Below are 14,523 nucleotides of genomic sequence, written 5' to 3' on the forward strand. Positions count from 1 at the left end.
ATGTGCATGCAATAATAAACATGTCGTTATTGTGCGCTGATGTGGAATAAAATGGTTATCTTTATAGTTATTGTTCTTTTGAACAGGCCTTAATTCATAAACATTAAACAGTGTATTTGACCGTTATCCCTGGAAACCAATTTCCTACACCGATACACTGTGTAAATAGCAATAAATTATATTTACACTGAGTGAAAATAGCATATTTTCTTAGCGATAGATGCTATTTACACTAAGTGAAAATAGCGATGGATTTTATTTACACTACAGTATGTAAAAATAGCAGTATTAGTAGTAAACAGTGGCAGATACTAATTGCACCTCAGTGTTGTTGCACATTACACAGTATGCAATAATAATATACAGTGTACATTATTATATTTATTAAAATTATTAAATGGATGTCGCCCTATTGGGATAATAAAGCCCTCCCTACAGTACCCCTAACCCTAAACACTTTCATATTAAACACACGTGAGAAGCATTATTTCCACTTTTCGAATATTTTCTTCATTTTTATTGAAGATAAATGTCTTTCCTTATCTGATATGTGATGGGAAAAGGGAGTAGAGCGAGTTTCTCTGCAAAAGGCGGATTCGAAACACAGGCCTATTTGCGTCAGGACTTTCATCCACGTGCATTGAAATACAAATTTTCTTCCCGTCTAAAATTATTTTATTTCATCACTGTGTCTCAGTAAGCAATCATGTAATAATCCATAGTCAGAGGGTCATTATTGCAAACAAAACTCCATTAAGATGATACAAGATCCCTCTGCTTAGTGCCGTGGTCCTGATCAGTGTTTATTTTACATTTAATTGTCAAATACTGTTATTTGTCTGGCCTTTGCAGCCACATTTCTATGATTAAGCATATATTTAAACTCCAGCTTAAAAAATAAAACCTTTTTCATACAATTTTGCATTCATTGTATACATCCAGTGCACAAAACAACACAAATCAAAGTGACAGGGGAATCCAGGCTCAAATGCGCATCCCGTTGTTTGCTGTTCATTTCAATTTTAATCATTTTGTTCAGAGCACAGTGAAAAAAAGAAAAAAAAAGAAAAATGAAAATCATACAAATCCAGCCCAAACAGCAATGATTGCATTGTGTATTCATAATGTTTACATGGGCAAATAAAGCATCAGCCTTCTATCAGCGAAGCCAGTATAGCATTATCTAGATATGATTGCTTCTGGTTTACCTGTCACCAAACAGATGAGCGTGAGATGAAACCGGGCTGTTTTTATCAGGAAGCAAAGAGCCTGTCGGCAGGTTAAAGTGGCAATGGCGGATACTGTAACCCGTAAGTAGCCCTGTCAATGGCCCGCTACGATGGACATGTGCATATTGATCTCTGACTTTCAGTTAAATGCTCCTTGAGGGGTTCTCATAGCAGCTCCTGTCTTTTCCCTTGCATCTCTCTCCATTTCACATTGCATCCACAAATCAATGCGGCACTGTAACACTCCACAGGCCGTCTATAAAACTCAGCTGCAGATTTCCAGTGTAGAGACAGTGGCAGAACAGCGCTTCGTTTCTCCTCGGCTGAATTATTTGTGTCCTCAACCACTAAATCATATTGATTAAAGCTTGTCACGGATTTGAAATGAGGTCCTGTGGGGTCACTTGCAGCAGAAATGGCAGTTTATTGGATTACAGGCTTAATTTGATTTTGAGCGACGAGCGTGCATTATGATGGCATCCTCCCTGGAGAGCATTCCTCTTTACCTGACTCTTGAACTCTCCTACCACTTCAACCAAAAGGACAAAACACACACGTATAAATACTCTTGGCACTACAAAAAAACACATTTCCTGAAATGTGAAGCCTCTTGTTCCGCTTAGACGTAGGGCTTCTCTTTTCTGTGTGTGTTTGCATCTATACTATTAATGCATTTGTGTTGTCTTTTTAAAGGGGTTGTTGAATATGATTTCATTTTTCTAACTTTAGTTAGTGTGTAATGTTGCTGTTTGAGCATAAACAACATCTGCAAAGTTACAACGCTCAAAGTTCAAAGAAAAGGGATATATTTTCTTTTAAAGAAATTGCTTTAAAAACTACAACAAACGGCTGGTAAGGACTACACAACATTCCTCCTGGGTTAGTGACATCACTAACCCTAAAATTTACATAAACCCCGCCCCCGGAAACGTGATTTATAGATTATCAAGACAGAATATGCTAATCAAAGACTAGAAGATAACTACACATAAGCTACATAAATTCACCCATTCAGAAATGTTGTCTACACTTCTTCTTGAGTCTCTCCATCTTTCTGACTTCGGTTTGAACATAACAGGCAAAACGTTTTTGAAATTTTCAGTGCATGTCTGTGTGAGGTAAAAGGACACAAGCTCCTGAAGCTCCGCCCTCTGTGCTTGGAGCAGCAGCTCATTTGCATTTAAAGGAACAGACACAAAAACGGTACGTTTTTGCTCACCCTCAAAAATTGACAACTTTAACATGCTATATAAAAATATCTGTGAGGTTTCTTTGAGCTAACATTTCACATAAACACTCTGGGGACATCAAAGACTTATTTTACATTTTGTGAAAAGGGCATTATACCACCCCTTTATAGAGGCCATATTATGCCATTTTACAAAGTCTTGATTTTTTGGGGGGTCTACTAGAACAGATTTTCATGCTTGAATGTTCAAAATAACACCTTATTTTTCACATATTTTACATTGCTGCAGCACCTCTCTTCCAGTAACGCACTGTTTAGTTCCTGTCTCTATGAAGCCCCTCCTCCCAAAAAGCACAATGTGCTCTGATTGGTTGGCTGGACAAGTGTGTTGTGATTGGTCAACCGCTTTGAGTGCATTTCGGAAATGTCACGCCCCTTTACCATGACGCGAATTTCAACAAACTACTAGTGCAACTCAATCAGGCCTTGACCCTTTTTTGTGTGTGTGTGTGTGTGTGTGACGTGTTCTTTTCCAGAAGAAAACTCAGAACTGCAATCAATGTACAGATTTTAGATGTTTTTAACTAACCTATGGATTATGAGTGTCCAATGCAAGGGTTAAATTGTTTTTTTTTGTTTGTTTTTTAAGGTAAAGAAACCCTAAAATCTGGAATGTTAAATCTAAATCTAATCTTAAATCAAAAAATGGATGGACTAAAACTTTTAATAAACATACTGCCAATAGCTTTCGTATTTCAATCTAAGCCATCCTTTTTTCTTTTGTTGGATTAGACCCAGTATTAATTTTAATTAATATTAGTATTAAATTAATTCAAATTGGTCTAGGAAACCTAACCCCAAATGATTTAAACTAAATTGAAATTCAATAGCTTTGATCACTATATACGTTTTTTGAAAAAAAAAAAAATGCTTTGTAAGCGGCCCCTTCCCATCATGCACTATACAATCCGTCTTTCTGCTGCAGATGTAGCTAGCGCAGGTGTCTAATGGCATGGTATAGATCCAGGTCTGCCAAAAAGGAAAATAAATAAATAAAGAACAGGAGTAGAAGAAATCATTTGGAGAAGAGCAGCACAGCTTCAGTTTATTATTCCAGCCTAAAATCTCATTAAGTGTGACATTGAGGATTAGTTCAGAGGGAAAAAGAGTAGAGAGAGAAGTCTCCCACAAATAGCTGTGAGGAGCGACGCGCTGGCTTTTGTTTGCCATCATTAATTCTGCGCTGAAGTGGCTAAGAGGAAGGCCCCGAATCACTGATCAGAGGAGGCCCCCCGAATATGACAGCGGGACAGGTGCCCTCTCTTCCTCTCGCTCTCTTCTCACACGCTCACTTTTCCGTCTTGCTGCGTCTGTGTTCTTCTCTCTCGCCTTCTCGGCTCTTAATTGGGGTGATTGGGCGGCGGGGCCATCTGCGATGCTGACAAAGGGAAGCCTACTTTGATTTATGGAGCCTCAGGCCACATTAGTCTCAAGATTTCCACAGTAAATATCAGCGCTCAGCAGCGGAGTTGGCTCAATAAAATCTGCATTGCTCAGGAAGAGAACTGTGGGAATAGTATTGAGATGATGTTAGACTTTCACTGTTACATTTTGGGGTGCCATTTTAAAAGAACAATGTGCTATACTTTTGTAGCATTTTGCATATTGTGTATAAAGTTAGAAAATGTTGGTTTATAGTAGAGCTGCACGAAAGATTGCGATTTCGATTCAAACATCCACACGATCTTATTCCTAAATGACAATGATTCAGCTGTCTAAACATTTGACAAGCACGATCACAGTAAACATTCAGATCTGCGCTGGTGCTGCCGCTGAGCCAGAGAGAGCGGTTGTCATGTATAGGTATGAAACAGCTTTTCAACCACACAGTATCATTATTTCTGAGTTACAACAAAAGTATTGAGATAAAGGTTTATAGTTCAGATACATGAACACTGGTCTACAATAGCAATCTAAATAAGAGTAAAACACCTTTTGAAAGTAATTTGATGCTTCAAATAAAGATTGTATCAATTACATCGTTACACCAGTAGGTGGAGACACGTGACTGTTAAAAAAATGTATTTGTCATTGAATCATTCATTTAAGAGATTCATTCAAAAAACACTGATTCATCCAGTAATTAAACAACTAAAGCCTTTATGAGTGAGTCATTGAATCATTCATTCAAACCGATTTCTTTTTAAATAATAATAAATAAATAAAAAATTAAATAGACTGCAGCAATTATCATTTTGTCAGAACCTCGTTAATTTGTTTATTCAGAATCATGGGAGAATCTGGATTTGTATTATCCAGAATCGTGCAGCTCTAGTTCATAGACTGAAATATTTAATATAATCTGTAATCTTACAAACCGGCTCTTTCGGTTTGTTAGAACTTGAATGTTATGTGCAGCAGTGTAGCTATTGTGCTGTTAAATGACTATGTTCACCCAATCAGTGTCTGGGATTGACAGCTGTATTTATTATAAGAACAGGTGTGACTCACAAAGTCTCCAGTGTCGTATTCATCTGTCAAATGTTAATCAGCGGTGTATTGGGTTTATGAGTCATGCAGCAGCATCTGGATCTAAAACCTGTTCTGCTCACACAGTTTACCTAAAACACGTCTGTGAATCCTGAAAATTGACACCGTTCACACAGAATGCATTTTTGCATTCCACTGTGCTATTTTTCCATTGTTTTTCTATGCAAACATGCACTAGATGGGTGTGTTTAACAGCTGCTCTGTGCTAACTTAAACTTTTTAAGTTTACCAATGCAAATCCACACTAGACGAACGTTATTGATCATTACGCAGTGTCTCGCTTCTCTTTCGGGCATCTCGAGCGCGAGTGTCGTGTTTTTATAGCTCCATATCGAGTTAAATGAAGTTCATCTTTTGAAAACTTATCGTTTTCCATTCCTCAGCGCAATGTCTCGCCTTTTAAATGCAAAAAATGCCTTCTATGTGCATAAACACATTTTACATTCCACTTTATAGTGCTTTTTAATAGTTTACCAATGTAAATCTATGCTAGACGAACTTTGTTGACTGTTGCAGTGTCTCACTTGCGTTTTTATAGTACCGTGTCAAGATAAAAACATGTCGTTTTCCATTCTTCAACACAACGTCTCGCCTTTTAAATGCGAAAAAAAAAACGTTCTGTGTGAATGAAAACCATAGGGCCGGTTCACACAGAACATGTTTTACATTCCACTTTATGGCGCTTTTAATAGATTACCAATGTAAATCTACACTAGATGAACATTGTTGAGCATTGTGCTGTGTGTCTGCTCTTTCAACTCTCGTCTCGAGAGTTGTATTTTTGTAGCGCCATGTAAATGTAGTTTAACTTTTAAAAATGTGTCATTTTCCATTCCTCTGCGCAGCGTCTCACGTTTTTAAATGCAAGAACACATTTTGTGTAAATGGCCCCTAAGAACTAGAACTGCTGATCATTTTCTGCTGCTTCGTGAATGTGTGTTAGATATGAGATTCTGTCATGCATTTTAATATTCTCATTTGGTTGTTTTGTAATTACGTTCGTAAATGCAGAAAATGCATCTTGTACTATCGGTTTCTGTACGGCCTTTGTGTTACACTTCTGTTGCAATACCTACTTGACAGTGTATCAGGGGAGTCCACGGTCATTGTTACAAACACACACTGGCTGCTATACACAACGAGCGTGACAGCCTGCTTTAATGGTGCGTCTAACGGCCTTCTTATGACACCATTAGGCAGTTCTAGTGCATGGTCACAGTCTGATATTCCATGGCTGCTTAGCAGCTGTCCAACTCTTGCAGCAAGCGTGTCTCTGCCCCAGCGGCCCATCCTAAAGCACAGTGCTTAGTTATGTCGCTAATGGGCCCGTGCAATGCCTCGTACTCCTACAAACCAAACGCACGCAGCAGGCAGCAAGGAAGGGGGGTGTTAGAAGAGCCTGCGAGTGCTTTGTTAGCAGAAGTGGATTTAGTTGAAATCCATCTTCATTTTTGCCTTTCCTTTTCATTTCTCTCAGGACGGCCGCAGCGTGAAGCGCCTTGTTTAAGTGTCTAGGTTGTGGATGGCAGCGAATTGCTGAGGAGGAAGAAGATATGCACTGTTTTATCTCATCAGCTAGGCTGTAAATGTTGTTTGGGAGATTGTTAAAGTGAGGTACCGGAATGATCCGCTGAACAGTTTTATGGCCTATTGTTTTGCACAGTGGAGGTTTTGGCCTCGACATAGCGGTTCTATTGATAAGGACCGTGTTTTCTCTGGAACATTTATCTCAGGTGGACGTTATGATCCTTTATTCATTTTTTTGTAATTCTCCTTTCACTCTACATTTATTGTATTTCTGTAGCATAAAGGTAAGTGGTGGAATGCGCAGTCAGGGTCACAGCTGAGGACATTCTTTCTCTACTCAGGGTTATATCTGCTTGCTCTGCTCATTCTCTTACTACTGACACTTTACAAAAGCTGTTATAACTGTGGCCATTATTGGCAGGCCTTTAGTCCACCCAATATTTTGTACGTCAACTCTATCAAAGACATAGTATGACTCTGAAAGGAAGTTGCTTCACACAGCAAGTGCACTTACTCTCTATAAGTGTGGAAATTTATCTTGGGTTATATATAACTAAAATAAAATTTTATTAGAAAAGTATGTTTAATTTAAATTTATAATATTGATATGTTTATAGGTATAAATTATTGATATCAAATATATATACCACACACACTAATTGAAATATAAGTAAATATATACTTATGAGAATTATATAGCTATAATAATAATAATACTTATTTTAAATTATTTATATATGAAAAACTTTAAAAAAATATATTATAAGTAATATTTTTCATTCTTCATAATAACACTCACTGAAAACACATTCTTCTGTTTTTTTTCTTCTTCCTCAAATTAAAGGACACCCCCTGAAGCTGAGGCTGATTATGATTTTAAAAGGTTAATTTAAATGTTCTCCTTTAATGCGCCAGTTTAAAAAATGTGTACACCTGCAAAAACGCTGGGAACAACCACATTGTAATGTTTCACTTACTAAAACAGCCCTGGCGATGTAATCAATGTGTCTATAATATGCTAACTAACACTGTAGTTGACTTATTGATGCATATTAATACCTTAATTAGTGTAAATTAACATTCATATGAAACACAAATGTGCAGCAATAACATAATTGCATTTTCAGAATTAGCCTGTATAATTATTCCATTTAATCTGCTATCATTAATTACAACCAAATGTAAAGCTCTGGCTTATGTTAGGCAAGCAGGGTCTGATTCTCTGCGTTTGTTAGGACTGCAGTGCAGTCACAGAGCATGTATTTCAAGGTTAAATGCGGTCAGTGGCATTAAACTGCTCACTAAATTTAGAATTTTTCAGTCTTCAGACTTTTTCTTTTATAATTTGCCACACCATTCTGTACATGACTGTTTATAATTAAAATATTTGGTAAGTTACTCACATGTGACTTTTCGGCATTTTTTTTTTTCTTTTACATTTTTTTAGAATTATATATGAAATAATAATCTAATATTATATTCTATTTATTATATATTTTGGTATTGGTGCTTTAATGAGCGTGCTGACAACATGCTGTGCTTTAACTGTTATTTGCACTGAGTATTGCTGAATATTTGCACAATAAAACCCTCTGGGAAATGTTACATTTTAAAGGTCCCGTTTTTCGTGTGTTTTTGAAGCTTTGATTGTGTTTACAGTGTGCAATATAACATGCGTTCATGTTTCACGTGTAAAAAAACACAGTATTTTTCACACAATTTACTTATCTGTATAAATCTGGTATTTATACTTATCTGTATACCGCTGTTTTCACTGTCCTTTGAACGGGCTGATGACTTCCTTGTTCTATGTAGTCCCTCCTTCAGAAAATACGTAACGAGTTCTGATTGTGCCAGCGGTTCCTGTGTTGTGATTCGACAGCAGCTTAGCGCACGTTGCCCGGAAAGGTCACGCCTCTTACCATAACGTGGAGATGCATGCGCTCAGGGAAGGCCAAACAAAGGTGATTTGACTCGGGATGAAAATAACAGCGTCTCGACGACATGGCGACAAACACACTCTACAAACGCAACTCTTCTTCTTCTCCGTGGGAGCGCAACAAGACCACGCCCCCCTTTTTGTGTATTCCTGTGGGCGGAGGTTAGTCAAAAAACTGTTCTACTGACGTCATTAAAGAAGGAAGTAGAGGGATGTAGTCCAAACGGGCCGTTCGCTGTAGGTGTCTTCTGTTAAATAAAATATCTCGCTTGGCATTGAACTTTGAGCTTTATAATTTTACAGATATTATTTATACTCTAACAACAACATTACACACTAACTAAAGTTTGAAACATGGGATCACGAAGAACGGGACCTTTAAATCATAAATTACATCATAAATTCATCCCCTTTAAAACAGCACTACATATTTGGCTATTGTATCACATATTGCATTGTTTTTTTGAGTGTCCCACCATAGCTTTTGTGTTTTTTAGATGCTGTGTCCAAAATAGCCATTCACTGAACCCACTAAGTGGTTGATTTTTAAAATGTCATTTTACACATCCCCAGTTGTAATGAACAATATGTCCTGACTACTGTATGGTTTTTGCATTTGTAAAAGCCTTTTCATTTTTATAACGTTTTATGTTGTTTGGCTTGCTGTTGGGATAAAGTAGCCAATATGATCCATTCTGTCTAACTTGAAGTTTTTAAAGCAGGCAGACTCATTAAGACTCACACCAGGCACACAGATTCATGTACACACGCTGCTCTTGCTGACCTGACGCTGTGCAGTGCCTGGGGGAGTCCAGCTGTTTGTGCCTGGCTGGCCGGCTGTCAGTGGGTGAGGTGGGAAGGCCTTGGCCGTGACTCCCCCTCGAATGTGTTTACCAGATGCACTGTTGCCTCAGGTGAGCGCTGCAGCTGGCTCTGTAAAGCTCCAGCAGTCGGGCTGGATCCAAGCCCATCATGGCAAGACAGACTGGACAGACCGAGGCTTGCATTCAGACATCCGCTATGTGTGCAGGCGTTATGCCCCGGAGAACTGACTCCTGGCCAGTGTTTTGGTGTTTGTGCTGTCCACGTGTGAGCTTTTTAAGGTCGCCAGAGGTGGACAGACACAGACTAGCCATAGGCAAAGAGTTGGACACTTAAGCCAGGCCTGTTTTGCAGTTGTTGAATGCAAGTATTTAGATTTACCTTTTAAAGGTAGGTTAGGCAATTTCGGGGAGGCTAGCAATAACAAGCTAGCTTTGAAAGAATGAGATCCCTTGCATCCTCCCTTCAGATTGTCTCCAAACCCATGCCTCCTCCAAAACACATGAACGTGCACAGCCAGAGCAGATTCAGCAAAGCGTCACGAGAGACGGCTTAAAATTACCTCATGTCTCAAAGCACATAACATTACAATAATAATGAATGTAAACAACTTAAAGAGCTCTTACTTGTACCACCTGACTTCTGCAGATTCATTTAGACTTTGATAGTGTTAAAATAGAATCGCATAAATCTGAGTCTGAGGACGTGAACAGCTCCGAGTAGAACGTCACAGGTTGCCATCTCTAAATTACGTTCGCGACATGGCATGAATGCAGTATAAGCTTATGTTTTGGTTCAGGAGGAACTGTAAAAAATGTCTGCTGTTTGTTTGCGGTGCTCAGCGACTGTCTACAACTGTCCATAGCCTTATTGAATGCGCTGATGACATATGATGTCTGCGTGAGCAGGGTGCGCAGTGGTATGAAAATAAATACGCTGACAGGCAGGTTGTACATCCAATCATTGCATTCGGACCGAATGTAATGATTGTATGAACATTTTTTGGGCCTGAGACTTCCAATTTTTTTTATATATTTAGACCACTTCTGTCATTGAGTTTCACCCAGAATAACAAAAAGTGTTCATAAAAAAAACATTTAACTGGCTTTTTGTTTTAAAATTAATGTAAGAGCTTTATAATAAGCAGGTTAATCAGTCATTATCACAAATAAATCCCTTCAGGGTGGTACAAGACATTGTGATCACTCTGTGTAAAAACTTTGCAAAAAACATACTGAATGAGTGTCACAGAATAGTAACTGTAAAAATAAAGAATAAAAATGAGAAATAAATATAAAATATAAAAATAAAGTACAGATAACTGAATTACATTAGAAAACCATTATATTATTATTATTATTATTTTTTTTACTAGCTGACTGTATCCTGTCTGTATGTTACAAAGCGTATAATGCATTGGATGATGAATACATAAACATGAATACAAGTTTTTCCCCTCAACATTTTGTTAAAACAAGCTCTATAAAGATCCATTTATTAATGCAAGTGCCCTCCCAGTCGGTCAGGCTGCACTGAACTTCACACAAATAGCTCCTTGAAACTTGTTCAGCCTTGGAATGTTTGTATTGCCCCTTTAGCAATCAACCATTAATAAATAATAACTCTGTCTTTAATCATGCACCCAGAGTGTAAAACATATTACTCTCATTTAGCACAGGGCGAGGCCTCTTATTCCATACATGAGGAAGAGTAATGTTCCTTAATTTCATATCTGAACTCTCCTCCAAAGGTTCTTCATCACTAGTGTGGATGCTTGTCAGGTGAATGTTGAGTTGAGTGCTTTTATTCATTTATTAAAAAAATAAAAATAAATAAAAACATTTTATGTGAGTACTGAGCATGAGCAGTTTTTAACTGAGTCCCAAGTTTTTAAGTTAAACTTCTCTTAATTTGCATTTTGAACCACCCTTCAAGACACATATTGATTACCTTTCAGGTTCGCAATGTGAAATCCTTAAGTGAGCCACGTGGCCTCGCTCCCACCCAGCGCTGTGTTTAAAATGGACCTGCATCGCCCTCACGCTTTGCATGTGCTGTGAGGCAATTTTGTCCGAAGGGTCGGGCAGATTGGTAGCGAGACCTTATTTTCTAACTATCGATCCCAGGGGTAGCCCTCGAGATGCAAAAACCACCGCAAGACGGATCTGCTGTCAGGTCTTACAGTAGAAATCAGGCAATCAATGTCACAGCGCTCCGCCAGGCCCTGTATGGACCTAATTCCACTCATCTGCACTAAATGGAGAGAACCCAGTGGTTCATCAATCATCAATTCAAGGAGCACTGGCTGGTTAATAGTCTGCTCTTTACTCAAAGAATAGTCACCGGTATTATCAGGGAGGGCTGGCAGAGATACCCTCCCCAACCGCACGACGTGACGAGTTTGATCGCTGTATTCTTTTCCTCATTCGCCTGGCTTTGTTCTAATTCCCTGATGGCTCCTGTCAGCTAACAACGTTGCAAATTGAAGCTTGCGGGCTTGATCGATTATCTTTTTCCCCTCTTCATCCTAATCCATTTGATCTGTCTGTTGAGTAGGAGACTACATGATTGTGGGGGGGTGAGGGGGTCAATATCTCCCGAATCAAGAGTAATATCCTCTTAATTCCTTTTTCCTGTCAAGCGGCACGGGATGAAATGCTCACTTGCTTTGCATTATACGTCTTCTGTAGCTCTTTAAGGTTAAGACGGCTCAATAATGTCCTCTCCATCTTGCTTTCTTAGGTTTCAACTGCCCACGGTTCTATCCCGGGGAAGTCGGAGCTGCTCAAATCAGGGAGCCCCAAGTCGACACTAAAGCATATATGGACAGAAAGCAGTAAGGACTTGTCCATCAGTCGACTTCTATCACAGACTCTCCATGGGAAGGAAAACGCAACAGCCCTGGACCTGCACTATGACACTCCAGAGCCTTACTCAGAGCAGGACCTGTGGGACTGGCTGAGGAATACCACGGACCTGCAGGACTCTAGGCCTCGAGCCAAACGGCGGCCGATGGTAAAGACGGGCAAGTTCAAGAAAATGTTCGGCTGGGGAGATTTCCACTCTAACATCAAAACGGTCAAACTCAACCTCTTGATCACAGGCAAGATCGTCGATCACGGCAACGGCACCTTCAGCGTCTACTTCCGCCATAACTCCACAGGCCAGGGCAATGTGTCCGTCAGCCTGGTCCCGCCCACCAAAATCGTCGAGTTTGACTTGTCGGCCCAGCAGTCGGTCATCGACGCCAAGGATTCCAAGTCCTTCAACTGCCGCATCGAGTACGAGAAGGTGGAGAGGGGCTCCAAAAACACGCTCTGCAACTTCGACCCGTCCAAGACATGTTACCAGGAGCAGACGCAAAGCCACGTGTCCTGGCTCTGCTCGAAGCCCTTCAAAGTCATTTGCATTTACATCTCCTTCTACAGCACCGACTACAAGCTAGTGCAGAAAGTCTGCCCAGATTATAACTACCATAGTGATACTCCTTACTTCCCCTCTGGCTGAAGGCAGCTGCTGACATCACCTACATGAAGGACAACGAGAGGCAAAGGATGGAGCTCTCTCCCCATCCACAACAAATACATGTTCCCCGTACCGTCCATACCATGCTTTCATGGCCCGGATCTAATAAAACAACTTGACAAGAGAAGAATTTGGCTGTTTGCACTTTCATTTGAGTGCTTTTGTTTGATCAATTGGTATCCTTTAAGTTACTGCACTTATTATTATTATTAATTTATTGTTTATATATTTTAATGTTATTAGGATATTATTTGACCACTGGGGTGTTGCTTGTATGACCATGTAAACTCATGATTCTGTCCTGTAATGTTCCGTTTTAATTTAGAAATGTGTAAGTGTTTGGTTTCTCAGAATATTTGTTTAATTAGTTAATTTGTACAAGTACATATATGTTTCTTAGAACTGCCAAGAGGCCACAAGGGTGTAGATACAGTAGGACATTTATTTTTAGATGGTAGTTCGCCTCACTGGAGAATTATTCGTGACCAGAATCTCAATGTTCCCTCCACCTGCAAACTTTTGAACACCCCTGGAGTCCCTATACGTTCTTGAGTAATTCCTCCCAGCCCAAAGGCCCAAAGATGAGGAGAATGGCTTTGTTCTGCTGGTTATGAACAGGCCTTAACTACAGGCATGTTTTCTACCTATTACAAAGAAGCTGTACTGTATAAATTGCGGATTGTTCAGCCCAAGCTATCTCCTGTAGTTCCAGGAATCCAGAAATGGTTGGAGGGCTTGCTCATTGTCACTTATAATACACTGTAATGTAATGAATTCTATATCCTAGAGCCTAATTTGTATGATTGGTTTGTATTGTACATAGTTGATCCTGATGGAGCTGCTTCTGTATATGCCTTCATTCATTGTCTGTTAACCCAAAGCCTCTCTCTCTCTCTCTCTCTCTCTCTCTCTCTCTCTCTCTCTCTCTCTCTCTCTCTCTCTCTCTCTCTCTCTCTCTCTCTCTCTCTCTCTCTCTCTCTCTCTCTCTCTCTCTCTCAGCACCCCATTCCATATATGCTTGTTCTCGGTTCCTCGGACAAAGAAACTGATGTTGCTGATGTAGATGTGAACTCCATGAAATCCATGCTCTTGTACAGGGGCTGTAAAACTGTCAAAAAATATATATTAGAAGTACTTATCATCTGTATGATCATGTTTACTTTCAGGGGGGAACAAGGGGATGGAGATGTACAAATGAATAAAATACTGAAAGTTTTATCAGGTGAAGTCTTTGTTATTGTGTGTTACTCAGAATGTTCTATGAAAATCATGGGGGGTTTTTTCTATATGCTTGCCTTAAAAGTTCCCCATTACTGAATGTACATACAATTTCATGAAAAACTAGTCCTAAAGGTCAGAAGTAATATGCAGTTTAAGGGGTCATATTACATATAACATTTTTCTCTTTTTTTTTCTGTGAAAACAGTACGCTAATGAAATTTAAGTTATGACTGTGAAATAGTCAAGCTCAAAAGAAGAACTTTATACCCTTGTTGCCACAAGGTTTGGTATAGTCTACTGAGAAGGGAGATCTTTCATTTGCAGATCCAGTATATCTCAGTGGCAGGAAGTGGAGATGGTGAGAGCGGCAGACCGATAGTGTGGGTTTCAGGAGCAGGGACTGCCACAAAACACTCCATTGCAGCAGTTAGGATCAGCGGTCCGCTGTAAAGTGATTAGGGCCTCCGGCGGGAACAATCCACTGAGTTTAGCTGGCTCACAACTTATCAGTAATTAAAGAG

The 14,523-nt window shown here is 39.4% G+C and overlaps 1 protein-coding gene across 1 annotated transcript in view; it reads left to right on the forward strand.

Annotated features, from left to right (window-relative positions):
* The window catches only part of nxph1 (neurexophilin 1), a 31,637-nt gene extending 17,638 nt beyond the window's left edge, over nt 1–13,999 (forward strand). Inside the window, exon 2 of the mRNA XM_084131544.1 lies at nt 11,999–13,999. Coding sequence (XP_083987670.1) covers nt 11,999–12,763 — 765 coding nt within the window. The 3' untranslated portion in view covers nt 12,764–13,999. The remainder of the gene's footprint in view (nt 1–11,998) is intronic.
* Nucleotides 14,000–14,523: the final 524 nt, after the last annotated feature.

Source organism: Abramis brama, assembly GCF_963993115.1.
Source record: "Abramis brama genome assembly, chromosome: 12".
Taxonomy (NCBI): Eukaryota; Metazoa; Chordata; class Actinopteri; order Cypriniformes; family Leuciscidae; genus Abramis; species Abramis brama.